The sequence below is a fragment of the Falco biarmicus genome, chromosome 17, assembly GCF_023638135.1.
Source record: "Falco biarmicus isolate bFalBia1 chromosome 17, bFalBia1.pri, whole genome shotgun sequence".
In the NCBI taxonomy this organism is placed as follows: Eukaryota; Metazoa; Chordata; class Aves; order Falconiformes; family Falconidae; genus Falco; species Falco biarmicus.
Genome location: NC_079304.1, coordinates 4,302,299 through 4,329,970, shown reverse-complemented (window position 1 = coordinate 4,329,970; position 27,672 = coordinate 4,302,299). Strand labels below are relative to the sequence as shown.

The 27,672-nt window shown below is 48.0% G+C and overlaps 1 protein-coding gene across 3 annotated transcripts in view; it reads left to right on the top strand.

Annotated features, from left to right (window-relative positions):
• The window catches only part of CDK12 (cyclin dependent kinase 12), a 29,300-nt gene extending 4,798 nt beyond the window's left edge, over positions 1-24,502 (top strand). The window contains exons 2-14 of one of the 3 annotated variants that reach the window (XM_056362158.1): positions 3,265-4,149; positions 8,149-8,325; positions 9,931-10,070; positions 10,727-10,897; positions 11,708-11,897; positions 12,761-12,817; positions 13,345-13,446; positions 14,783-14,860; positions 15,364-15,480; positions 16,095-16,226; positions 17,001-17,215; positions 19,021-19,479; positions 21,911-24,502. In XM_056362158.1, coding sequence (XP_056218133.1) covers positions 3,265-4,149; positions 8,149-8,325; positions 9,931-10,070; positions 10,727-10,897; positions 11,708-11,897; positions 12,761-12,817; positions 13,345-13,446; positions 14,783-14,860; positions 15,364-15,480; positions 16,095-16,226; positions 17,001-17,215; positions 19,021-19,479; positions 21,911-22,575 — 3,388 coding nt within the window. In that variant the 3' untranslated portion in view covers positions 22,576-24,502. Of the gene's footprint in view, positions 1-3,264; positions 4,150-8,148; positions 8,326-9,930; positions 10,071-10,726; positions 10,898-11,707; positions 11,898-12,760; positions 12,818-13,344; positions 13,447-14,782; positions 14,861-15,363; positions 15,481-16,094; positions 16,227-17,000; positions 17,216-19,020; positions 19,480-20,073; positions 20,543-21,883 lie in introns of those variants that run through there. The other 2 variants (XM_056362157.1, XM_056362160.1) reach the window with 2 other exon arrangements.
• The last annotated feature ends 3,170 nt before the right edge of the window (positions 24,503-27,672 follow it).

The following is a 27,672-nucleotide window of genomic DNA, read 5'->3' as shown; positions in this document are numbered from 1 at the left end:
CACTCAGTCAGGCTTCCCAGTTACTAGTTCCCACTGTACTCTTAACATCTGTTGTGGTTTGGAGCAGATAAAATACTGTAGGCAATAAAAATATCTGTAGGCAGTCCTAGGAGTTTGTCTAGTGGATAATGTGGAAGTATGTGGATGTGGGGCTTTGTTCTGCCAACTTGATTCAGGGTCACCTCTACTAATAGCTATTAGCTGTGGTCGTTTTCAGCAGGAGGAGGTCTGGAGGGTTCTAGCATTCCCTCCTCCAAAGACCATTCTAATCTTCTGATCGTATCAGTTAAATTAATTGAGTAATGCTTTTTTTATTTGGATTTTCTAGATGAGCCATCGTCTCTGACTTCTTTATGTTAATTCACAGTTGTCATGGTTAGTATCTTACATTTCTAATTTCCTGTGCTAGAGAGACGATAAGGTGTTTTTTAACCCTGGAGCATTTCTATCCAGAAAAAGAACTGCATGTGAGACCGAACTGCCCCCCGCCCACCCCTGATAATCTTAGCGAAGCGAGTAAGCTAGAGAGTGTTGCCTTAACACACATGGAGGGTGAAAGTGCTAACTAACTGGCTGCTGCTAAAGGCATGAAAAGATTGTTCCAGGGCATGGAAAGAGTCTTCAGAAAGCCTGTGCATCTTCTGTCTTACTGCATCTTTTTTTTTTTTTTTTTTGTTATCCAACAGTGATAAAAGCAAGTGTTGCTGTGGAAGGCCACCCCTCCACAAGCACTGTGCTGTGGTCTTGGTGGGGCTGTTGATGGTTTAATAATACAAGGCAATATTTGTTGCAGAGTGATTATTACTGCTTGTGTTGATAGAGCTGGGAAAGCAGACAAGCTGCTGGATGCGATGCCTTTTCCAGGTCTAACAAAGAAGCTGTAAACACTGAGCTGCAAAATGGGCTTAAGAAATGACAGCGCTCTAACAACTATAGGTAATTATCATTAGGCAACAGAAGAGAAAAGGTGTGAGTGGTGCCTGTGGAGAGGAGAAGGCCACGGGGAAGGAGTAAGTGGGTTTAGTCCTGGTGGAACAGAGGACGGGTGTATTTGCTGATGGAAGGCAGGGGATCACCCCCTGCTCTTGGAAGCGCTGCTGCAACTTCTGCAGCAACCCTTGCGTAAGAGGGTCCTGTCCGTGCACCCCACCACTTCCCCCAGCAGTTATCTTTCCCTTGTTTGTCTCTACACAGGTGTCTTTGGTGGCTGCATTTCTATGTAACGTTATTAAAAATGAGGTTAAAATTGGACTTTGGGAGAAATTTGCTTTCTATCAGATCTGCCAAGCAATTTTGTTGAGAATGTTGCTCTGCAACCAGTCGTATTGGAGTCACTGTTGCAGGAGGATGTGAGACAGGGAGCAGGAAACAGGGTATTGCAGCACCTGAAACAGTCTATCCTGAAAGAACAGCGATAGGGAATGCTAACCCCAAAACTTTGTGGTTGCAGTAAACTAGGTCCTAGGGGATTCATTAGGAATGTTTTCCTTAGCCTGCAAATGTCTTTGAGCACAGTGAAAACAGAACTGCTTTTTCAGTTCCTGGCAGTGTTGCACTGGGATGTGGCAGGTGAACTGCTATCCAAAGGGTAGACTGTGTCCGAGACCGTTAATTCATTAAGGAGAAACCTTGGAAAAAGAGATGACCCTGAAGCGGCATTCCCATTACAGAGCAGTGCGTTAAAGAGGAAAATAGTTGAGTGGCTTCAGATGACACCTTTTGTTTTAATTTTTTTTTTTTTTCCTCCTGGTTGTATATTTATTCTGTAAGTCTAAAGGTAAGGGCTACCTACAGCTGAGGTGTTCTTTGACCGCTGTTAGCACGAGGTTTGGGGTTGTACATACTAGGGAGAGGGCAGCGTGCTTGTGCTTGGAGTAGCAGGGGAAGAGGGTTGTGTGAAACTCCGCCACCGTGCAGGCAGAGGTCTGTCCATCCGTGAAGGGTGCTGCTGGTGTCCGTGAGGAACTTCCCATTAGGCTGTCTTGGTTCTCCAGTTTATTTTCCAGACATTTGTTGTCTCAGGATAACGTTACATTTGTGTAGCGCTGTAAACAGTTTAGACCTTGTTGTTAATTACCTTCTGAGTACGATTACAAGCAAGCCAGCACCTACTGTGCTTAAACCTGCTTGCAGTGAGGTGTTTTTTCTATCTGCTGTGGAGCTAGGTTTTGAGAGAATTTCGTATTTTCAAAACCAGATATGTTCTGAGTAATAAATCACAGAATAAAAATAAACTTCAAGCATAGCTTCTATTACAGTGTTTGCAGGGTCTGATCCCAATGGTTTTTGTTTTCCTGTTGGCTCACGCAGCTTCTAAACCCGTCAGAGCCCACGTGTACAGTTAAAGCATCGTGTCCCTTAACCTGCGGCGTCCTAGTTCCTCCCAAAGTGGAGGCAACGGTTCTGTCTTGCCTGTAATTCTGACGTGGACGCTGGAAGCACCAATTTCCAGTTCCATTTTATGGGTTTTTATCTTGTTTCCACATAGGTCTCCACTGAACTTCTGGTTACTGCTGTCTTCTGACTAGTTTCACCCTGTGCTCATGGTGTAACCCAGTGGCGTGAGGTGTTTCCTGCCTTGCTTGTTGCTTGTATCACAACACAGATTTTGTGTGTGTTTTTTATTTCTGCGTATGTACCTAATTGAGAGCCCATTTACTGCAGAGGAAGACTGAGACCTTCAGAACATACCTCAAACAGAATTAAAATTCCTGGGTTGTTCCCCCCGCCCTTCTCCTGAATCGCAATATAGCAGATTTGATTTCTGATCATAGTTAAAAAAAAAACAGAGGGAAAATTTAGCTTGAAGTGAGAGGTTTCCTGAGGCAGCATTCCCGTGAGGGCTAGTCATATTTTATCCGTTGTTTCCTTTAAAGTTGTGCATAATTATTGTGAAAGATTTGTAAACTGCCAGCTCAACCTCTCGACTGAAGTCTTCTGTTTAGTGCATGCATCTGTGATCTCGCCTCTGCCTCGAGGCTTGTCCCATCTTGATGCTTCATTTCTGTCGTAACAGTGTGATTGTCAGGGTAGTCCTGGCACGGGGAGAAGGCTGGATGATGACCTGAAATTTGTACTGCTTTAGTCGATAAACTCTTTTCAGCAGCTTTAGTGTCTTTTCCTGACAGGTGTTATGGACTCTCTGAACTTAGCTGACAAATAATGGATTCGAATTCTTTTCAAAGAGAGCTGTTGGTGTTGGTGAGTAGCTCAGAGCTCGAGAAATGCTTTGTTTCGTTTATCTTCTCCCCTTTCTCTCTGCAGGAAGTCTGTGAAGTCCCGAAGCCGAAGTCCTGGGTATTCAAGACACTCATCATCTCACAGTAAAAAGCAGAGGTCTGGGTCACGCAGTCGCCATTCCAGTATATCACCGACAAGGCTCCCGCTGAACTCCAGTCTCGGGGCAGAACTCAGCAGGAAGAAAAAGGAGCGAGCGGCGGCGGCAGCAGCTGCAGCCAAGGTGGATGGCAAGGAGGCGAAGGGCTCACCTGTTTTCCTGTCTAGAAAGGAGAACAGCTTAGCTGAACTGAAGGAGCCCGGAACAGAATCTAAAAAGGTCGTCAAAACTGCTAAGTCTGAAAAATCATCTTCAGATACGGAATTAGTTAATTTACTGTATACGAATGCAGAGACTAAAGCCCCTGCAGAGACAACAAAAATCAAGGCAGAGGAGAACTCTGAGAGGAAACACCCTGTTCCAGTTAGAGAGTCAAAACAGACGGGAACAAAAGACTTGAAGCCTGTAGCAGTGGTAGAGGACCTCCTATCTCCGAAAGAGACAGACACAGCAGAGAAGGAGATTCCACCCCCACTACCCTCAATAAAATCACCTCCACCACCTCTGCCGACAACCACGCCACCGCCTCCAGCTCCGCCGTTGCCACCTTTGCCTCCATCACCTGCTGTTCCACCTTTGCCACCATCCCAACCGACTCCCGTTCAGGTCCCTACTTCAGCCCCAACGTCTTTGCCATCTTCTTCCCACCCAAGGACGTCTACTTTATCCTCTCAGGTGAACTCTCAGTCCTCTGTCCAAGTCGCTACAAAAACACAAGTGTCTGTGACGGCTGCTATCCCACACCTGAAAACTTCAACATTGCCTCCGCTTCCGCTCCCCCCTATTTTAGTTGGGGAAGATGACTTGGATAGGTAAGGTCACACAAGAGCATCCTGTTTGCATTTCAAAGCCAAACATTGAAATAAACAGATTCTTTTGTTTAGTTTGACAGTTACTAGCCTATCCTGCAGAGTACGGTGAAGACTATGCTGCTGGTATAAGTGCCTTATTGCACAGCCATTTGTGGTTTTGCCCTTGTCAGGTGTACATGGAGACTTTTATGATCCTGTGTAGGTAGTTACATCTTATCTCAGTGAGAAAGAGAGCTGCGGCTGCTGTTCTAATGTTGATTAGTGAAGGTTTCACATCACTCTTTGTTCATATTTATTATGGTAATGAAACATGGATCGGGATTTATGCACCCTTTTGCATTGCAGCCATTTGCATAGGCCTATTTTGAATTTTTTTTCTTTTTTTTCATTCCTCCAAAACCTTTACTTAAGTAACAGGGAAGAGCTTAACAATTCTGATACAAGAACACAAAGCAGAGCTATTTGTGTTCCAAAGCCATAGAACATGCAGGCAGTGCCCGCATGTAAAAAATGGTGTTGGATTAACTTAAGTAATTGTTAAGTAATACAATTCGTATTACTTAAGAAGTAGGTAATGCTTGTTTGAAAGAGTTTAAACATGAAGGAGTGAAACTGCACCTACTTCAACTTTGTTTTTTAGTATTTCTAATCAAAGCATGTGACCTTAATTCTGTCCTGTAGTTGTAGCTCTCGCTGCTCTGGGTCTTGGCCAATGGTGGTCTTGGCTTCTGATATGAACTGGTCTGAAAAACCTTCCTGCGAGGGTTTTCTTTTTTGGGGGAGGAAGAGAACAGAATATCCAGAATGGAGATGGAGAAGAAGAAAACCAAATCTGCCCCCTCGCCACCCCACCCACTCCCCCTTTTTTTTTAGCTGTTAGTATGTTGTAGCACTGTTAATGTCAGGTCATCACTGATACATCTTTTTTTTTATACTTGATCTGCTTAGCCTGTAGTTCCCCAACAACTTCTGTATCTTACCTAGTACATCTCTAGCGATGGTTGGAATCTCATTGGTTAGTAAAGCGTGGGTTTTATTGAATAGTATGTTACACGATAGTTATGACGATATAACGACCCTGTGGTTGAAGTGAGCACAGTATGTTACGTGTTCCAATTTAATTGATTTTCATGGTTTGTCCTGGTGTCGATGTAAATTAGGGTTATGTTGTCACTGTGATCAACATAAAAGTTAGGCTTGTGCATGTTTGTTGCCCTTCCTAAGCTGCGTAATGTTGTTCAGCAAACACCTGTTTAGTTTAAATGTATCTGTGATGAGCGGTAGCTTTAGCAGGCTCCAGGTTTTTCCCAGCTCAGATGCCAGTCTAAGCAAGATTTTGCTGCTGTATTGCTTTATTTCCAAACACAGAAACTATCTTGCAAATCCTGTGTTTTATTTCTCTGGCCACTCACACCTAGAGCTCTTTTCTACCACCCAGGTGTGGCTTAGTTTTGTAAAAGTGTTTTCTCTCTGCCATCACTATGAACTTAGGAGCATGGGCGATAACGCAGCTGGTTGCTAAGCTTAGTGAATGGGTTTATAGTGACTTTTTCCCAATAAAAGAATGGGAAATCCGACTTCATTTTGCTGGGTCTAGTGGCAGTTGCATATGGCACTGACTTGAGTGCTGAAGCTCACTCTTAATCAACTGCCTTTGTGTTCATGATCAACATCTTTCTAGGTAGATTTCTGTTTTCATGGGCTGAGACTGGGAGAAAGTTCCAGCTCTGAGACCATGGTAGGCACAGGATTTGGAGATGTGCTTTGAAGTGTCCAAGTACAAAACATGCCTCATTCAATTAGAGACTCTTTAACCTTTCTTGATGCTTCTGAACCCTCAAGATTTATCATCTGTCTATAATGCTTTCAGACTTCACAGCAGTCGAGGTGCACCGTGGGTCGCTTCACCTAGCAGGAGGTGTAGCAGTGAGGAGAGGAAAAAAGCTGTTTAGAAGCAAGTGATACAAACTTTTTTACGTGTTTGTTACACTCAGAAGTCACATAGATTGCTTAGGACCCTGGGAACACGTGGTTGCCTGTACACAGCACTAACCTAGTGAAAAATGCAGATCTGGCTGATGGCATTTCTGCGATTTCAGGGGAGGGGGAGAAGGGAGGTAGCTCCTAGGAGCCTTTGTTCGGCATTTGGCGTTCGCACTTTGTCGTTTTTCTGCTTGGGTGACTCCGAAAGGTCTGTTTGGCTTTCTCACTTTGAAAGAAAGGCCTGGTGAAATGTCCAGACCTTCTGGAGGTAATTGAAGTTACAATAACCTTCTAGTAGCACTATTACTGACATGCAAATAAATACATAAGTGGCCATACTAAGCACAGATAACTGTGTTGGCAAGAAAATGGTTAACTGTTTGGTACAAGGGAGAAGGGATTTGGTGAAAGGCTGGGCATCTTCAGGTTAAACCTACAAACCCACCTTTGCCCTTCCCAAGAAAGCCTTGCAAATAAGGGTTTTTTTTATATGTGTCTGGAAGAAGGCTGAATCATTTTGTCAGGGTCACTCGAGCCCAAGCTTAGTGTATATATGAAATATTTAAAATACTGTCAGGAACAAATGAATTGCCAAATAGAAGTGGATGAAACAGTCACAGAAACTGCTTTTTTGCCTTTTTTTTTTTTTTATTGCTGTGAATGTTGAATCTGTAAGAGCTGGACACTAGATCAATGCTTCAAACACACGTGAAAGCTGTAAAGAAAGCCAAACCCGGCTGATCCGCTCAGTTGGAGCAAAGTCTCCTGCCTCCCACGTGTGGCTGTAGGTCCTGGCTGTCCAGGTCTTGCTTGGAGGAACCTCTTCGGAGCTTTAGCACGGATTCTGCCTTGGTGAAGTGACCCAGCTGGGCATTGCTCTGCACATTAAGAATCAGCAATTAATGGGGAGTGAGCTTCAGCCCGTACAGCTCTCTCCCTTCTGGTATTTCTAGGATATGTACTGCTGGTGATAGCACCTGTCAGCAAGCGCTTTCCTCCAGAGCTCTAGGCAGCTGTGACGTGCAATTAGTTCCGTGGCTGCTTAGCAGTGGAATAAGATTGTTTTCCCCCATCTTTTACAGATGTCAGAGCTCACTGCCAGCATAGTCTCCTTTTTTTTGTCTCGCTTGTTTCTTACCTACATTTCACAAGAGATCGTTGTGCAGATTAGGCGGTGTCTAATAAAAAAAATTGGGAAAATGACCTACTTCCATCAGTTCATTTATATGGAGCTCTCTGTGCTAAGCGTCAGACCTGGTGATGCTGACAAACAGCAAACCTCCTGCTGGCTGCCCTAAAAACAGACCTGGGAACGTTGTTCGCATCTCTTAATCTTTTTCTTTTCCTGGTGACATGGAGATTTGCGTGGAGAAGAATTCCTGGCTATTCAGACCTAGGAATTCTCCCTACTGCATATATAAGAGAAGTCAGTCTCTGTTTATGAGACTCTTGCCAGTTTAGACCAAGCTTCTGATGCCATTGGTGATTTGATTTTCAAAACAAAAGTCAACTTTTGGATTCTCAGGAATATCTACAAGTCAGAGCTATGTTTCAGTCCTTGCTAAGTAGCTAAAAGTTACTTACGTAAAGAGATTTAGTTCTGCGTTCATATTTATAGTGGTCCTTAACAAGTCATGCGTTTAGTTTCATTATGATAAATGGACTAAATAGAGGAAGTAAGGGTCGGAAAGTAGGTGCTGGCTGACAACCTGAACTGTCTTACAGGAAACTCAGAATATAACTACTTATTTGTGCAAATTGAGCAAGTTCTAGTTGCAGAGTTATGTGTTCATTTGAAGCCAGTGCATTCAAGCCGAACACTTTTCTCTCCTGGTGTATTATCATTGTAAAACTTAAGGCTGTTTTGTTTTATACTTGGTTAATTTTGGCAGTTAAACTTGGGCTCTTAACTTGGGGTTCTCAGATAGAGAGCTGTTGTCCTACAGTAGGCTTTTTTTGTTTGCTAATTGGCTGTTAAGTCTGACTTTTGTATTGTATTAACTTTTCGGAGTTTAGTCCAAAAGAGATTCTTCCTCCAAAACCTGTGAAGAAAGATAGAGAGCAGAGACCACGACACTTACTCACGGACCTCCCGCTCCCTCCAGAGCTCCCTGGAGGGGATCCATCTCCTCCTGACTCCCCGGAACCAAAGGCAGCCACACCACCTCAGCAACCGTTCAAAAAGAGACCAAAGTAAGGCTGGTTTTCTTCTTTTTTTTTTTTTTTTTTTTTTTTCCCAGCTTTTGTAAGTTGTGAGGTTTTCTGTTTCTTCACACAGATGTCAGTCGAGGTTTCCAAAGCTTTAGCTTTCAGTGTGTCCTGCTGCGCTCCTAGACGAGCTGACTGCACGCCCTACGCTCTGCGTGGAGATGGAGCTGCTGAAAGTGCAGCAGATTTTGAAATTGAATCTGGCAGCTGCTTTGCCAGCTCTCAGCAGCCTCCCCACCATTTATTGGATGAGGAGAACACTTAATGTGAACTTACTTATAAATCTTTAGCCAGATTTAGTTCAGTCGTATCAAAATTCTTTTGTCCTCAGACTTGTTTGAGTGCTGTCTTTATTGCGGGAAGTGAAACGTGGAGAAAAGAAATTTGTATTTATGAATTTTTTGAGGGTGTGTTGTTTGCTTTGTATTTCTGAATTTTTTGAGGGTGTGTTGTTTGCTGTGGGTTGTTTCGTGTCGGGACCACTCACAGCTGAAGGCCACTTCCCCCGTCTATTTGAGAATTAACAGTACAGCAGTTTGGGAAGAAGAAGAGGCTGTGGAAATTGTGCACCCAATGGAGACAATGGTTCAGGCTCTGTACTGAAGCTGTGATGGATTCTGTTGTCTTCCCCTCTGACCATTTAAATGGTAAAATTGCTGGAGCGTGTCGTACTCGATCGCCAGCCACATCTACCCTTGAAAACTCTCTCGTCTTTTGATTTAGCTGTGCCTGCAGGCCAAAGAAACCCTCTGATGAGAATCCCTGTGTAAAGCTCTTGGTGCTGCTAGAAGTTGGTCCTTTCAAATAGGATGCACACACCTTTTCTGCATGTGTGATTGAAGTATTGCTCATGTTGCAAGGCATGCAGAACTTCCCCTGATAACAAAATTTATGCGATTGTCAAGGGAGCAAGTTCCCTTGGCATTTTGTACACGGAGTGCTAGCTATACTTTCTTTCAAATAAAAATCAAATGTCCAGTTTCCTGCAAAAGATTCCAAACATTGATTTTTGTCCTACTAGCAAAATTCCTTGGTATGTTTTAGATAAAGATATACTGGTTTGGTTCTCTTTCAGGCTACTCTCAAAGTACGTAATGAGATCTTTATAGAAATCTGTGTAGCTAACTGCGTACCCCAGGTAGGCTACAGCAAAATGCTTCTGCCACCTCCAAGTGTGTGGAAATGAGGTGGTGTAATATCAATTCTGCTTGTCTTCCCCCCTCTTTGCACTCCTTATTTCCCCAGGAGGAAGAACGTCTTGCTCGTTAGCTGTCTGCAGCTGATAAATGCATAACTGAAGGGAAAAGATCTGATAGAGCGCTCTGGCTTTAGTATCCGAATGAAATAGAAGGATAATATTCCTCTGGCAGTGCCTGTTATCTGGAGCAGTTGAGATTCCATAGCATGATTCATTAAACTACTGAACACTCAGTTGCTTAGGAGCGTTAAGGCAGGGTGCCTGAGCTTTGCTTTTCGGGTTTTTTTTTTTTTTTAGGATACAGCTTAAAACAGTCGAATGGGCACTCGTTTGAGGGATGGGGGGGTGAGGTGGAGCACCTGGGTGTCTCACAGTCCCGTTCCCTCTTCCAGAATCTGTTGTCCTCGGTATGGGGAAAGGAGACAGACGGAAAGCGACTGGGGGAAGCGTTGCGTGGACAAGTTTGATATCATTGGAATTATCGGAGAAGGGACGTACGGGCAGGTGTACAAAGCCAAGGACAAGGATACAGGTAAGGAAGCCCAAGTGGCTTCAGGTTGACTCCGCTTCTTGAAGGCCTTGTTACCGTGGGTGTGCTGCTTGAAAACCCGTTCCGGTGTTAGTGGTATTGCCAGTTAATGACGGATACCTGTAGAACTAGAAATGGCTCCAGCCCTGGAAAGAAAGCATTTGGATCAGGTGTTTTCAAAAGGGCCAAAAGAACAGAAGCTCTGAAATCCTAACGGAGGTAGTGCTGAGCTGCCCTCTCTGCTTGTGAAATCGCGTGTCCTGCGCATACGATTTGACACGGGGTGAAATGGTCATGGCAGGTATAGCTGTGGCAGGCATAGATGCCAGCCGAGCACCTGCTTTTTAAACGTGCCTTTGTCAGACTTTATTGTAGCAGAGCTCGTGAAAGAGACTGGAGCGGTTTCCAGGGTCAATTTATGTTCGCTTGAGTGACTTTCTACTGAAGCAGATTAGGAGGAGCACTGGTGTCATCTGTCTCGAGTTGTTGGTGTGATAACTTCTGACAAAAAATGAGTAGGATGGTAACTAAAGCTGTCTCCGCTGTTCCGTGGTGGACGTTGACTACGCTCGTGGCTACTCTCAGCTTCCCCCTGGAAACCCGCAGAGCTGTTAGCAGCGATGTGTGCGGAGGCTTTTGACACTGGCTTGTTCTGGCAGGTGAATTGGTGGCTCTCAAGAAGGTGCGACTGGACAATGAAAAGGAAGGTTTCCCCATCACGGCCATCCGCGAGATCAAAATCCTTCGGCAGCTGATCCACCGCAGTGTTGTAAACATGAAGGAAATTGTCACGGACAAACAAGATGCACTGGATTTCAAGAAGGACAAAGGTAGCTACTTGCTGCGGGGTGTGGTTTTGATTAACCAAAGAGGTGATGCAATTCCGTTTGTTATTTCTTAGTGTAAAATTGAAAATCTAAACTCTGTAGACTATCTTTTTTTTGCATTCCTCCTTGATGCATGGTTCCAGCAAGTTTGGCCTTACATCAAAGGATAGATTCCAGTTAAAATGAGTTGTCACACTGCAGAGCAGAGTTAGACACAGGCTTAAAAGGATGCATTGCATTCCTGTAGAGTTGTAAAAGAGCAGTCTTTTTTAAAAAAGATATTAAAAAAAGCTTTTATGGGGTCACCTTTAATGCTGATTAGCGACAACAGACTTAGTAATAGTGTGAAAAGTTTTCTGTCCTCTCTCACTGTGGAGGCAGGGTGTTCTCACATCCCACTAGCTTTTGTTTGGGGCTTTGCCTTCCATGAGTACGAAGGGAACAGCACAACCATCGGTTCAGGCTATGCATAGCTGTAGTCTTTTCAATAAACTAGCTTGAAAGGAAAAACAGAACAGGTAAACACGACCAGGATTTCAAAGGAATTTATTTGAGGGGCATATTTTAATTTCAGATGTCAGCTTGATGTGTTAGAGAGGCTAATAAGTAGTTTTGGGTTCTTTTCCCTTGCGGGAGGAGGGAACTAAAATCTTCTAGGATGCCCAGTAAGTCCTAAATATCACAAGCCTGTGTTAAATAAAACACCAGCCAAACACACTCAAGAGTACAAAAAAAGCATATTTCAGCAATTGAATCTTTCATTACTCCTTTGTCTTTCTTCTCTTGTCTTCAATTGTTTCTTTATTATATCAGGTGCCTTTTACCTTGTGTTTGAGTACATGGACCATGACCTAATGGGGCTGCTAGAATCTGGCTTGGTACATTTCTCAGAGGACCATATCAAGTCTTTCATGAAACAGTTAATGGAGGGGCTGGATTATTGTCACAAAAAGAATTTCCTTCATCGAGATATCAAGTGCTCCAACATCTTATTGAACAACAGGTAACCTGGGAGTAGATATGCTTCTGTCCAGGCTCTTCCCTGCGCTCCCCCTGGGTTCAGCTGCAAGCGCACGGTGGTTACCTTCACCTTGAGTGTGCTTAGGAACAGGAGGTGTTGATCCGCTGCAGGAATACGAACCTGCAGGCTTCCACCAGTGGTGTAACGAATGGTTATAATTAAGCAGTGGCTTTCCTGGGTGCTGCTGCTGGCTGTGAGCGCAGCTCTTGCTGCAAGGGTTGAACTGCCCTAACAACCTTCTACTTAACTTGCAGTTGGTAGCAGCCTCCCCACGTGAGGCTCTCTGCTCGCTGTTCTGCAGCTCCTTACAGTTCACTTTCTTTCATGTTGACTTGAAGTAAATGGTTCTCTGTGTACACTTGGTCTCCGTGGTATTTTGGCAAAAATACTGTTTATTGGAAGTGCCTGTATGCAGAGAAACCATTGAGGGTTAAGGTAGGAAGCAGCAGTTCTCCATGAATGCTCTTCCTTCTCTAGATAGCCGTGTTTGGCAGTAACGTAGTTCTTCACAGAATACATAACGATTATTCCTTTGCTGTTAATTCTCAAGTCTTTATCTGGATACCCGCAAGAAAACTTGGAGCCTGTGAGAATGATACTGCGTGTAATTGCATCCACGAGTCTGGATATCCATCTAAAAAATTTCTCTGGGACATTGGGTTTGTGATAGAGTTGAGACTGTTTCTTTGAAGTATTAAAGAGGATCTGGAAAATTAAGACTGGCATATCCAAAAGCAATTACTGCAAACGTTGCTGTTTTAGGGGGGGATTTCCTTACCTTTTACTGCTTTGCAGCACGTGAGCCCAGCTGCGATTCAAACCAGCGACTGTTTTTTGTCTTTCAGTGGGCAAATCAAACTTGCAGATTTTGGACTCGCCCGACTCTACAGCTCAGAGGAGAGGTGAGGTGTAACGGGGTGGAGGAAGGGGGAAACGGCTGACATGGGTGGGATGAGCTCCCTTAGTATCCACATAGTCCCTTCCCTTGGACTCGGGCATTGCCTGAGAAATGATTTCCAGTGCAAGTGGTATAATGCAGCTCCAGCTCTTGGGAAAATACACTCCTAGCTGGTGTTAAGAGTTTTTCGTTAGACAAACCAGCTGATAAGGAACCCAAGTATCATCTCTGCTTGCCATGGGCCTGCCATGGACCATGTTTTGCTCTGAGATCCGCCAGTATGCAGTCATGGCAGCCTGCTGCTGCCTGTTGCAGGTCAGGATTTTTCAGCTTGGGTACCTATAACTTAACCTGTAAAGCTGCTAGCCACAGATTTTATTTAACTCAGGCAGGTGCTGTGGAAGCCTAGGCACTTGAAAGCCCGCTGCTGCTACTTACGTGCCCAACACCGCGATTTGGAAGTAAAAATTAGACTTTGTAAGGGTTTTGTGGCTCTTGTCATCCAGGTTATGTTTGTGTCTTGCATTTCAGCCGTCCATACACAAACAAAGTCATTACGTTATGGTATCGACCTCCAGAATTGCTGCTAGGTGAGGAGCGTTACACACCAGCCATAGATGTGTGGAGCTGTGGGTAAGTGCCTGGTTTGTATCTTTTGTCCTGTTTCGGCTCCAAACATCGGCACACAAAGAAAACAGGTCTAATGGAAGGTGTTCTCTGACTCGTGCCAGTTTCTGAAGCTGTATCTCTTCCAGCTAGGCAGAGTGTTATGGTAGTATAGGAACACTTCCAAAATTCTGTGCTTTGAGAAAATAGGTGTGTGTCACCTAAACTAAAACTATACCATTTAGGCAAAACTCCTCTATTGATGTGAGAGCATAAAAAGTGCCTGTTCTCACTATTTAAAAGCCAAACCAACCTGCCTTTGATCATGATGTGCCACTAAGATCAGAAGGGGTGACAAGCTTACTCTGTGCTGGTCATGGCTTCAGTGGATGGTTTTAATGACCTAATAGAGAGGTTTTCTGTGAGCTCTTCAGATCGCTCTGTTTGTCACCAAATTTTTCAGCTGCATCTAGGAAACACTTCAAAGTAGATGGTTTTGGTTTCTGGTGGTATAGTGAGCCTCCTGAACGGGAGGAGTCTGGGCAGTTCAGCCGTAAAGATGGAAGGTTTTCCAAGTGGTTTAGAACCACAGACTCGAGGATTCAGCATTCCGAAGTGGGACTGGATTTCCCAAAGCCTATACTTCCCGTCGTGATATTCGCAGGTGAACTTTCATCAGAGCTTAGTAGGCAAACAATCCAGGTTTCTAAAAGTCAAGCCCTGCTAATGACTTCTGGAAACCCTGGCCGTGAGGTCCAGTGGCTGTTGGGTGCCCTGTGGGGTTAGCCCAGTTCCAGCAGACAGGTGCCTGTGTCAGCCCACGGCTATATTCGGTGCTGATTGCCATTCCTGTCGGAAGATTTAAGGATGGATGTTAATGTCTGAATGAGTCAGAGCTGTCCCCTCCCTCCTTCTCTTCTTTCCCTTCCAGCCGCACAAATGTGTGCATGTACAAGGCTGTATCCCGTGCTTGGCAATGGCAAACACTAAGCTACTTGGCAGCTGAGGATCGTTTGGGCCAGCAGATATTTCTAAAGTTAAAAAGATGAACGGGCTGAATCGGGAGGAAAATGAGATGCCTAGCTGTTTTTTCTTGTCGTGGTACTGACGCGTCCTCCTTTCCCCGCAAAGAGTTAAAGCGTGAAGCCTGTGACACGTTAACCAGTGTACTAGTGAATGTTATTTCCCAGCTGCGTAGAATTGGTGACTCTGTACACATAGGTTAGTTTGTCAGTTCTCAACTACAAGCCCTGATGCAAATCACTCTCCTCAGGCAAACCTGCTTCTGAACAGAAATGCTGCAGTGTTCAAATGATCATCCCAAGGGTCTGCTGTCATGACCTCTTGCTTTTCCTCTTTCCAGCTGTATCCTCGGGGAACTGTTTACAAAGAAGCCTATTTTTCAAGCCAATCTGGAACTGGCTCAGCTTGAATTAATCAGGTAAAGCATTGCACATGCATGCCTATGAGAAGAGGTACTGGAGAAACTGCTCGTGCACACAGTCTCTGTGTTAGAAGAGCCCTCTTTCTCCAACCTGCCTGCAAAATAGGACCAGCAAGTGACTGTAAATGCAAAAATGTGAAAAGTTAGGCGTTTAAATGTTCCTGCCTACCGTCGAGTGTGTGGCTGCTAATGTATGCAGCCTCAGTAAACTTTGCTGTTAGTTGACTGCAAAAATCACGAACCTAAATTACATCTCGTGCTGAAAATTCATTGTGCTGGGTGGTTTATAAACTCCGGGTAAGCATTTTTCCTCTTCCTGATACTGATTTTTTTTTTTTTTTTAACCTGAGGGTTATCTAATTTCCATTAAAGTGTGCCCAGACCTAGGTTATTGGTACAGTAAGTGGCTTAGAAAGGAAACGTTTTCACTGGGGTTGGTGACTCTTCTCCTCCTGGCTGCGTTCCACCTGCTGATCATACTCTGCTTTTCTCATTCTCAGCCGGCTCTGTGGGAGCCCCTGTCCAGCGGTGTGGCCAGATGTCATCAAGTTACCCTACTTCAACACTATGAAACCGAAGAAGCAATACCGAAGGCGCCTGCGTGAGGAGTTCTCCTTGTGAGTTTTGTTAGAAGAGAAGGGCCTGTGGGGGGGGTACGCTCTTCTGTTACGTTGTGCGACTCATCTGCTATCCTTTGGGCTCTAGTCTATCCAGCAGGATAAAGCAGTTCTTCCCCTTCTTGCCTTCTGCCCTTGGGCAGCCCTCGCCCGGGGGGCTTCTCCCATCGGGGGAAGGCTGGAATGGGGTCGCTGACCCCTTTCTAAGTACGTGATCGGCCCCAGGTGCCTTGTGGGGGAAGGGGTCCCCTGCCTGTGCGTACTTGTGACCCTCCTAGCTAGGGTCTGCGCTGGGAAGCACGCTTGGCAGTGCGGCGTTCTCCCCGTGCTGAGGCTGTCTGACTTCAGAGACGTGCTCTCTGAGGGGAGACTATAACCGCCTGATAATCCTGTGGGATTTGTACTAGAGTTGCTTCTCGTAAATGGCAACAATTAGACTGAAAATCTTGCATATCTGTTGCCCGTTCTGTTGGTGTCGGAGCTGCTGGGTCACGTAGTAATACATTTTGACTGCGTGGATTTCTCTTAGGCTGGAGGTGTCTCTCCGGGAACGGGTTTCTCCCCCTGTTCAGAACAACCCCTTAACTCAGCCATGTTTCCAACTCTCTGCGCAGCATTCCTTCATCTGCTCTCGACCTGCTGGACCACATGCTGACGCTAGACCCCGGCAAGCGCTGCACAGCAGAACAGGCCCTGCAGAGTGACTTCCTTAAGGATGTTGACCTCAGCAAAATGGCACCTCCAGAGTAAGTTCCAGCTGGCATCCACCACTGCAAGTGGGCTCTTCGCTAATGAGCTTTGGGAAGGAGCCACTGGCTTGGCCTTGGGGGTTTTTTTTGGTCAGAATTAAGATTTCTGGGTTCTTTTCTCACACCCTGCCCTTGTATTTGGTCATACGGCTGAGCAAATAGCTTTTCCTGTGCTGGTGTTTTCTGCCTGATAACAAGCATTAAAGTGAGCTTTATAAAACCAGCCTGTAAGGTGTTTTAAAACTCAAGGCACACGAGAGTAGCACGTGGCATATCCTTGTCCTCTGTGCCGTGGAGAACTGGCCAGGCCTCATTTATGCTGCTTGTTAATTGACTAGAAGAGTGGCTGTTGAGCAGTGTCACACTGCAGCTCTTCTCTCCCGCTCCAATCAAGCGGATTGCGAAACTCTGCTCTGGCTGCTTTGCGTGCGAGTGTGGCAGTAGCTTTTGAGATTCGAGTTTCCAGCAGTGTTACTGAAGGCAGCTCTGCTTTCTTAGGGCCACCACGCTCTCCAAGCTCAGCAGACTCGAGGCTTGTGTGCATTGTAGCAAACCCAGTCCGTTCAGGGGTCTGATCCCAGTGCAAATTAAATTATTCACATGCAATTATGCTGCCTTTCCCAATCTAGGACTTGCCCCTTCTTGGTTTAACAATATGGTTGCAGTCAGAGAAATATCTGTGCTTCTCTTATTCTAATAACTTCCTGTGGTCTTTGAGGATTAAATTGGTTTTCTTGCCTTGTTTCTTAACTACTGAGTGTTCTTTTCCAGCCTTCCCCACTGGCAGGATTGCCACGAGCTGTGGAGCAAGAAACGCCGACGGCAGCGGCAAAGCGGGATCGCAGTGGAGGAGCCACCGTTATCAAAAGTTTCTCGGAAAGAAACTACCTCTGTTACAAGCACAGACACTGTCAAAAACAACAGCAGTCCTGTGCACCCACAGCCTGCCCAGCTCAAAACAGAGTCTGGCACTGGAGATGCAGTAGGTCAGTGCCCTGCTTGGTCTGTAAAAGGCTCTTCCTGATGTGTTACCTCTCTCTGGTCTGGGTGTGGGAGGTTTATGTCTATTTTCAAGCCAGTCTGGTTCTTTCACCTCTTATTTTTACAGAAAGGGCACTCTTTCTAGCCTGACTTTATTTTATTTTTTTTTTTCCTTTTTGAGGGAGGTTTTTTTTTTTTCCCCTCTGCTGTGAAAACTATTGGCTGCAGAGCGTTCTGGCTGGTCTTCAGAAGTCACTCGCTGATGAGATGACTGTGAATCTGTTCCATGAGTTATATTATTGGTTCTGAAACATGCTCTTGCAGAGAACGGTGAAAGGAGCCGTTGAGTCGCTTAAGCCAGTGAAGTAACAGAAAATAGACTGAAAGGTACAGCCAGGGCGTGCAGATGAACTGGAGTTTGATCTGGTTGATAAAATTCTGTACAGATCAGGCATGGGATGTAACAGGCTAGAGGCTCATGGGCAAAAGTGTCCATTATTGCACTTAGCTTGTTGCAGAAAAGTTCCCTTGGTCATAAAGATTCGTGGGACCAGGACCTGTGCGCTATTTCCAAAACTGTGACCAACCTTCCTGCGTGTAGAAAATAGTTGGAGGGGAGGTATTTTGATTCCTGGGAATGCAGGGATCCACAAAGCTGCCCAGGCCACGCTGATTGTTCTGTAGAGGCCTTATACCAACGCAGATAGGAGCTAAAGCTTCCTTTGTGTCAAATGTTGTACTGACAAGTTACAAGGAAGACGGTTCTTGCTCCAGGGAATGTACAATCTATGTGTTCAGTGAAACATGGCAGATGGAGAAAAGGTGGTGGTTGGCTTAACAAACAGCTGAGAAAAGTGAGTGTCGCGTTCTTAGTTGCCTGCCAGCAAGAGGAATTGAAAATTAAGCTTCTAAACCGAAACCTTTTCGCCCTTTTTCCCCGACTGTTTGACTTGCAAGGTCAGTGGTAGGGTGAAGGGGCACCCTTGTCACCTGTCACTCGGGAGGCTCTGCTCCAGCGTGGTGCCACTCGAGGGCTGTATTTAGATTAACCTGGATACTTGCAGGTCAGCGCAGAGTCCCCGGTGAGCCCAGGCCAGCTTTCAGCGAGGAATTGCCTTCTGCTTGACCTAATTTCTTTTGCTGCGTCAGTGGAACACACCCTTCATCCATCCCAAACAGCAGCTTAGCTCCATCCCGGGAAACCTGCTTGCCAGTGGGGGAAACCTGCTTGCCAGTGGGGGAAACCTGCTTGCCAGTGGGGGAGGGAGAACTTTTGATCTGCAGAGACCTCGGGAGGGGCTGAGCTGCTGTCAGACCTGCTGCTCTGACGGCTGCTGGAACGGGCTGAGGATTTCTATCTCCATCACCCATCCTCAAGACTCGCTGCCATAACTGGTGGTGTCCTTGGTCTCCCCAGCCTGATTCTTGGGGTGCCCGGGGTTGGCCATCCGAGGAACGGGAGGTTTGGCTCAGTGATTTGAAGAAGCAGCTGTGTGTGTAGTGATGTTGGTGGATTTGAGGGGGCGCGGAGCGGAGCGGTACCCAGCTGTAGCCTTGGGCGAGTGCAGTGTGTGCGCAGTACCACGGGGTGCTGCTGCAGTGCTGTTCAGAGCAGATCGCAGTCTGGAGGGGGCAAGATGCTGGAAACTGGAGAAAACTCTCCCGGAATCTTCCTCCTGGAGCCCCCTTGCCTTCCCCTGGTCCCCAGAGATGTGAAGAAGAGATGTTGGGGCGTGCGGTGTCATGATGACGAACCGATGTGACGGAGCTTTGCCTAACCTTCCTGTGACGCTGCTTGTGTTTCCTGCAGGCCTTGGAGACATCACCCAGCAGCTGAACCAGAGCGAACTCGCTGTTTTACTGAACTTGCTGCAGAGCCAGACTGATCTGAGTGTCCCACAGATGGCCCAGCTGTTGAACGTACACTCTAACCCAGAGATGCAGCAGCAGCTGGAGGCTCTCAACCAGTCCATCAACGCTCTGACAGAAGCCACGACTCAGCAGCACGAGTCTCAGGCAGCGGCGGCGGCAGCGGCGGCAGAGGAAGCCATAGAAGAGCCACCCGCGGAGGCCCAGCTACCGGAGGAGCAGGCGACTCCAGAAACAGCCAGTGCTCAGGGAGATATGCAGAACGTGCTGGCCGTTCTGCTGAGTCAGCTGATGAAGAGCCAGGAACCTGTTATCGCGCTGGAGGAGAGCAACGGGGAGAAGAGCAGTGAGCAACGGGGGCCAAGGAAAACCCCGACAATGCATCCGGAGGAAAGTACAGGTAAATAATCACGACCGTGGCTTGTGCATCTTGGATGCCGTGCACTTGTTCGAACAATCGAAATATTCCCTCTGAGGGCCTAGAAGTCCATATCAGGACATCGAATCTCTGCGGATTTTCCCATCTTATTGTTTGTCCCAACTTTCTCTTTCACTGTTCCCTTCCTGCCCTCTTTTAAAAAAAAAAAAAAAAATCCAAACCCACAACCCAGCAACAACCAAAAAAAAAAAAAAAAACAAACACCCCAAACCCCAAGCAAATAAAAATAAATGTGCAGAGATGATTTTAAAGAACGTGAGGACTGAAATACTGGAGAGAGTGCTGGAAGGGAGGGGTAGTGGCAGTTGTGTACGTATCAAACTTGTGCATCCAGCTCCTGGTTATCCGTAGTTTTACGAGGTCCTGAAATTCAGTGACTTCAGAAGTTGAGCCGAATGGCTCGTAGAGCGAGCCAGAGGCATGTTTTTAAAAAAAAAACAAAACAAAAAAACAACAAAAACCCGCTTGTGTCGGTGAACTCTTGGATTTCCTTTCCCAAGGTGAGTGTAAATGTCTCCATGTCTTTTTGTTTCTGTTGATTTCTTGAATTATTAGCAACATCCTGTGACGACCTCACCAAATTCTAGAAGCGCCTCCTGAGTATGTCTCAGACTCTCCAGGGAGCCTCTTTTGGCCCGATACACAACTCCTCCGCAATGTAGCTGAACGTGCTGTGTTCTCGTGCCTTCAACACACCCGCCCACCACGAGCCAGTTGTGATCGTGCTTTTTTTTTTTTTTTTCCTCCTTATTTTTTTTCTTTATTTTTGCCCTAGTACTGGAAGATAACTAGGTTATTATAGAGCAGATTCAATTCAATAACATTGTTCTTTGTTTATAATTATTTTCAATGATATGCTGTCCCCAGATCAGCTTGGCTTTAAAATTACCTGAAGATTGTTGTTTTTTTTTTTTTCTGGATTTAAATACAATCTAGTTTTAAAGTGGACTTACTGATACGGGTGGAGGGGTGGTCCTGGAAGACTACTGGTTTTCACAATAAAGTTTGACCTTTTTAATAACCAGTTTTGCAAATGATTTGAGGATCTGATTCCACCAAGACGTTCGTGGCCTCTTACGTCATCGCCAGTAATAACTTTAATTACCGTGTGGCCCAATCCTTTTGCCGATGAAGGAGCTGGAGTCAGTTCAGTTGTGTTGCTCTGCAGGAGTCAGGACTGGGTTTGTGAGCAAAGTCCGGCACCGGGAGCAGCTCGTGTCCTACGGGAAGCTGCGTCCTCCCCTCCGCGGTGTCACTTCTTGCTTTAGCAAGGTGGGGGGCCATCCCCTCCCCCCCCCGCCCCCCAAGCTAACCAGGCTGCTTTGTTCTTCCTGCTGTGGCTCAAAAGCCATAAGGCAAAGTCGTAAGAGCGTGGTGATGGGGGGGGCGGGGGCAAAGGGGGCTTTTGTTCTTGTTTGGAGGGGTCCTTTTTGAAACTGAAAGCCTTGTAGGCACAAGGTCTTGGGCTGGGGGGAGAAGGGAGCGGGGGGGGGGGGGGGGGGAGGGGAGGGGGGCAAAAGGATTTTCTCATGCTCCCCTGTGTTGCCCACAAATACTGGTGGGTTGAGATTGCTTTGGACTTTGTGTGTTGGCAACATACTTTGTAAAAAAAAGAAAAAAGAAAAAAAAGAAAAAAAAAAAGGGATCAAACCCCAGGCAAAGCGGGGGGCTGGCTCTGGTAAGAAGCGGAGGGGGGGACACGACGGGGTGTCCCCAGTCCCTTCAGCCCGTCGTGGGTGCAGGCAGGAGCTGGGACATACGGATTTGGGGTTGGGGGTTGATTTTGTGGGGTTTCATGTGGTGGTTTTATATTGTTTGGTGGGGTTTGGGGTTTTTTTGGTAAACCAGTACATCAGGGCCATGCTCCATCAGCGTGCAGCTCCCTGGCTGGCAGCGAGCCGGGTACCGGAGCGGCACGGCACGGTGTCCCTCTGCGGTGGGAGATGCCGCGTCTGGGGAACGGTGCCGTCGTGTGGCTCCGCATCTGTGTCGGGTGGCTCCACATCTGTCTCCCGCTCGGCGTTAGCCTTTGATCCCAGAGCAGGAATCCCCTCCACCGGTGCCCATGTGTCAGGGGGAAGCTGTCGGTGACAAGTGGGGGACGGGGGGGAATACGGGGGGACGCGTTAATGAAGGTGTGCGTTGATCTTGCAGTGAATTCCAGCTTTTAAAACCCTTCGCCTCTTTTTTCCGGCGCATCCGAGAGAGCAGACTCTCAGTAGGCTGTTTGGTTGGGGGTTTTTGTTGGGGTTTTTTTTTGGTTGGTTTTTTTTTTTGTTTGTTTGTTTGGATTTTTGGCTAAATGTATTTATATCTGTTGGCGTGATATTTAAGATGGTGTTTAAAAGAAGTAACCCTTCCACAGCATGTCCTCCTCGCATTCTCCCACCAGAGAAGAGACCCCCTGAGCCCCCCGGACCACCGCCACCGCCGCCTCTGGCTGAAGGCGCAGATCTCTCCGGCGCAGCCCAAGAGTTGAACCCGGCCGTGACGGCTGCACTGCTGCAGCTCTTTTCCCAGCAAGACACGGAGCCCCTCGGCCACACGCCCCACGACCACCAAGCCCCAAGAGCCACGGACTACGGCAGGTCCCACTCCTCCAGGACTTACAGCGCCGAGGGCTCGGAGGGGGGATTCGGTGCCGAGGAGCTGAATTCGAGCCAGACGCTACTAGAACCTTCTGCCCAGCCTCTGGGGAAAAGCAGGACCTTCTTGGGCTCCATGAGCCACCTTGGGGAGACGAGCAATTACCAGGGCACAGGATCTGTCCAGTTTCCAGGGGACCAGGACCTCCGCTTCGCCAGGGTCCCCGTCGCCGTACACTCGGTTGGGCAATCTTTTACGAAAGCCGAGGGGAGCAACAACACGCTGGTACATCCAGAGGCCAAAATTCAAAATTACAACGAATTGGGACCGGGGACGGCCGGTTCCAGTGGGGCAGGAACAGGTCACAGCTGGGGTGCCCCAACCCAGGCGACTTCTTCTTACGGGAAGGCGTACCGTGGGCCCGGCAGAGTGCCTCCGCGGGGGGGACGGGGCAGGGGGGTTCCTTACTGAGCGCTGCGCCTTCGCCCTCCCCTCTCCACCTTTAGCGACATGATTCTTTATTTTATTTTTAATTTTTTTTTTTTTTTTTTTTTTTTTTTTGCCAGAGCAAGGTTTCGTCCGCATTTCAGCTGCTGCAAAGCTCCCCCTTGTATTCCTTGCTAGGCTGCTGGCGGGCACCCCGGGACTTGCTGTAGGGTTCCCCACTTGGGGGGCTCGCTGGCCCAAAACCTCTCGCGCTTGGTTAGTGGCAAAACAAACAAAACAAAAACAAACAAACAAAAAAAAAATACCCACCCCACACACCACCAAAACCCACCGCAAACAGCGGTGAGCTTTCTGCCCTGAGCCAGCGGAGAGGGGGGGAATCATTTAAAAATAGGAATGAAACAAACCCAACCATGTGGGAAGAGGGAAATATATTAAAAAAAAAAAAAAAAAATTAAAAGAAATAAAAAATGTTAAGCTGGGCACCGGTGCTTCTCGCTGGGGGAAGTGTGGACCAGTGTTCAGGTAGGGCTGGGGGAGAGTAATTCCCAAAGCTTTTTTTTTTTTTTTTTTTTGGCTTTCTTTCCCAATTCCCATAAATTAAAAAAGAAAAAAAGGAGAAGGAAAAAAAAAAAAAATGAAAAAAGGGAATATTTTGATGCAGAGGCACCTGGATCGGTTATCCTGGCTGTGGAGGCTTGTTACTCAATTTATCCAACATTGTTTTAGTTCCATAAAGTATCTGGCCGTCCCTCTCCTCGGGCTCTGCAGGGTGCTGGGGCTGCTACGGGGCCAGATCCTGCTCCTTGCTCAGCCGCTTCGGGAAAATGGCTTTTGTGAAGGGTCTCTTTGGGTTTTGTACCTCTCCTGCCAGAACTTTGCGGTGGGAATGGTCTTTTTTTTTTTTTTTTTTTTTTTTTTTCTCCTTTCTTTAAGAGCCGAAGAGAACACCTCACTTTAAAAAAAAAAATAAGTATTTCTTTGTAATTCGTAACTTCCAAAACACTTTAGGAATTAAAAAAAAAAAAAAAAAAAAAAGGAAAAAAATTCCTTTTGGTGGGGAATTGCCACCAGGGAGGAGTGTCTTTGGGAGCCGGCATCCTTCTGGGCTGGGGGTGTATGTCCCGCTGGGGGTCGGACGGGCTCCTCCAGCAGCATCTCAGTACTTGGAGGCTTCCCAGGTGTTAATGTATCATTTCTATAAGCATATATATTTTTGTTGTTGTCGAGGAAGTATTTCCAATTCATTTTCTCCTCCCGCAGAACGTTGCGGTGTTGTCCATTTCAATGAGACTTCAAAAAAAAAAAGAGATGAATAAAACAAAGGTACATATTTATGAGCTTTTTTTTTTTTTTTTTTTTTTTTCCTGAGTAGGGCTTTCCTATGGAAAACATATGGTGGTTCTTTTTATTTTTAGAGACGACAGTGTTCTGAAGCGTTAAACGGGTGGGAATTGGGGGGGGAGGGGGTTGGGAGGGCAGAGAGACCTTCTTGCTACTAACAGGATTTGATTTCATTTCTTTTTATACAGAGAGATAAATGAAAAAGAAAAAAAAAAAATGCACCTGAAGAGGTGGTGCTTCTCTAACTGGGGAAAAAAAAACCTGCCTTACACAGCCAGACCCACGGCTGCACCCCGCAGCTTTGCCGTGGGAGGAAGGAGGGGAGAGAAAATAAATTAAAAAAAAATATAAAAATATATACACACGGTGATGGGCAAGGCCCCTGCGTGAGCAGGGTCCGGGGGCTCTCGTAGTGTTGAGTCAGCACCGAGGAGCGACACCGTTTGCAAAATTCCAAGTGTAAATTTGTTTGGTTTTGGGGTATTTTTTGAGTTCTGGTTTTGTTTCGGTTTGGTTCTTTTTAAATTGCTAGGTCATGCCTGATGTGCAGGAAAAAAAAAAGTTCTGTAAGATGCAGAGTGCACTAAATAAACCGGTCACCTCTTGAGGAATGGGGGGGGGGGGGGGTTTGTAATTTTTTTAAATTATTTTTATTTTTTCCTTTCCACCATGCGGCTGCCAGCTCTGCTCGGTGGTGCAGCTTTTGTTGTTGTTGTTGTTCTGGCTTTTCTTCCCGAGCCCATCCAATTTGGAAGGAAAAGTCGTGTTCCAGCGCTGAATCCTCTTAGGAAGCCGATGCCTATTTATTGTCTTTCCAAATTGGCAAAACCCCAGGAAAATCCTGCCGAGGAGCGAGCGCTCCTTCCACCGGCACCGCAAACCTGACCCCCTCGCAGGCTGCACCCCCCACCCAGCGCTGGGGTCCCACCGGTGGGTGCAGCTTGGGGTGGCGGTGGTGCCACCCTGTCCCCGTGTCCCCTCCCCCCCCCCCCCCCCCCCAGCCCCACGGCTCCGGGGGGACGCTTCTCCCCGTTCTTCTTGCACCAAGGGCTGTGGAAAGGTGCTGAGGACCTCGGAGGGGGGCGGGGAGGGGGGCTCCTGGCCCTTTGGGCCACCTCGGGCAAGGGACAGACATCCCAGGCTCCTGTCCCTTGCTCAGGGGTGGCATCTGCCATCTGTCCCCGGGGGGGGGGGGGGGGGGGGGCTGGCCACGGGCTCCTGCAGAAGGTGGTTGTCACCGTCCCCTTGCCCGAGCCGCCCCGGGGAGGTTGGGGCAGAGCTGTAGCACTGGCAGGGACCGGTTGCTCCGTTTCCAGTGGCTTTTCTTAACTGGGCCCAGTAAGAGCTTTTCAATTCCTGCAGGGGCAACGCGGGGGGGGGGTGGGGGGGGTGGGGGCAGCCTGGCCCCTGGTCACAAGGCTGGGGGGCTGCTCGCATCCTCCCCCAACCCTCGCAGCACCTCTTTCTTTCTTTTCATCTTTTTTTTTTTCTTTCTTTCTTTCTTTTTTTCTTTTCTTTTTTTTTTTTTTTAAAGGGTCTCCGTACAAAGAAGACAAAAGGATTTACTGGGAGGGGGTGGCGATGGGGGGGGGGGGGGGTGGGGGGGGTGGTGGATGTGTGGGTTTAAAAGGATTTAAACGTGGTGCAGGTTACAGACAAGTCATGAGATGGCGATTCGCCCCTCCTTCCTTCCTCCACGCGCATCATTTTTGGGTTTAATGCCAATGTCGAACACGCTGTAGCCAGTTACCCAGCAGAGAAGCGTCTGGTAAGACTCTTACTGTACCTCTCCTGAGTTTCATTTTGAGACTGAGCGCGCCTTTTTTTGGTTGTACCTTTGTCTCTGTACAGATATTTTGTAATATATTAAAATTCTTTTTTTTTTTTTTTTTTTTTTTTTTTTTTTTCCTTTTCGGTTTATAAAAATGGAAAAAAGTGGAGATTGGAAAAATTAAATATTTCCTGTTACTGTATCGCCTTTTGCTCCGGTGCACTGAATTATCATGTTGCTTGCTGTAAATTTGCAAATTACACGGGAATGGTTTTTCCTATAAAAAAAGCCTTTTTTCCCCCCTTCTGGTGCCGGTGGGAGCTTGATGTGGGACCGGCGAGCGTGGCCGGGACTTGGCATCGCCAGCCCTCAGCCCCGCGAGGCTGCAGCCCCTCTAAACACACACACACCCCCAGTATGACTCTGCTAATTGAGAGCAGGGTCCAGTGGTCAGCCCCTGGGGTGTCACCCGGCTGGGTGGGGGATGGTGCCCGGCTGGGTGGGTGATGGTGCCCAGTTGGGTGGGCGATAGTGTCCGGCTGGGTGGGTGATGGTGTCCAGTTGGGATGGGTGATGGTGCCCAGTTGGGTGGGCGATAGTGTCCGGCTGGGTGGGTGATGGTGCCCAGTTGGGATGGGAGATGGTGCCCGGCTGGGTGGGTGATGGTGCCCAGTTGGGATGGGTGATGGTGTCCAGTTGGGATGGGTGATGGTGCCCGGCTGGGTGGGTGATGGTGCCCGGCTGGGTGGGTGATGGTGCCCAGTTGGGATGGGTGATGGTGCCCGGCTGGGTGGGGGATGGTGCCCGGCTGGGTGGGTGATGGTGCCCAGTTGGGATGGGTGATGGTGCCCGGCTGGATGGGTGATGGTGTCCGGCTGGGTGGGTGATGGTGTCCAGTTGGGTGGGTGATGGTGCCCGGCTGGGTGGGTGATGGTGCCCAGTTGGGATGGGAGATGGTGCCCGGCTGGGATGGGTGATGGTGCCCGGCTGGGTGGGAGATGGTGTCCATTTGGGGTGGGAGATGGTGTCCAGTTGGGTGGGTGATGGTGTCCGGCTGGGTGGGTTATGGTGCCCAGTTGGGGTGGGTGATGGTGCCCGGCTGGGTGGGTGATGGTGCCCGGCTGGGATGGGTGATGGTGTCCAGTTGGGTGGGTGATGGTGCCCGGCTGGGATGGGTGATGGTGCCCGGCTGGGTGGGTGATGGTGCCCGGCTGGGTGGGTGATGGTGTCCGGCTGGGTGGGTGATGGTGTCCGGCTGGTGGGTGATGGTGCCCAGTTGGGTGGGTGATGGTGTCCGGCTGGGTGGGTGATGGTGTCCGGCTGGGATGGGTGATGGTGCCCAGTTGGGATGGGTGATGGTGCCTGGCTGGGTGGGAGATGGTGCCCGGCTGGGATGGGTGATGGTGTCCAGCTGGGTGGGTGATGGTGTCCGGCTGGGTGGGTGATGGTGCCCAGCTGGGTGGGTGATGGTGTCTGGTTGGGTCAGTGATGGTGCCCAGTTGGGATGGGTGATGGTGCCCGGCTGGGATGGGTGATGGTGCCCGGCTGCGTGGGTGATGGTGTCCGGTTGGGTCAGTGATGGTGCCCAGTTGGGATGGGTGATGGTGCCCGGCTGGGATGGGTGATGGTGTCCGGCTGGGATGGGTGATGGTGCCCAGTTGGGATGGGTGATGGTGTCCAGTTGGGATGGGTGATGGTGCCCGGCTGGGTGGGTGATGGTGCCCAGTTGGGATGGGTGATGGTGCCCGGCTGGGTGGGGGATGGTGCCCGGCTGGGTGGGTGATGGTGCCCAGTTGGGATGGGTGATGGTGCCCGGCTGGGTGGGTGATGGTGCCCAGTTGGGATGGGTGATGGTGTCCGGCTGGGATGGGTGATGGTGTCCAGTTGGGATGGGTGATGGTGCCCGGCTGGGTGGGTGATGGTGCCCAGTTGGGATGGGTGATGGTGCCCGGCTGGATGGGTGATGGTGCCCGGCTGGGTGGGTGATGGTGTCCGGCTGGGATGGG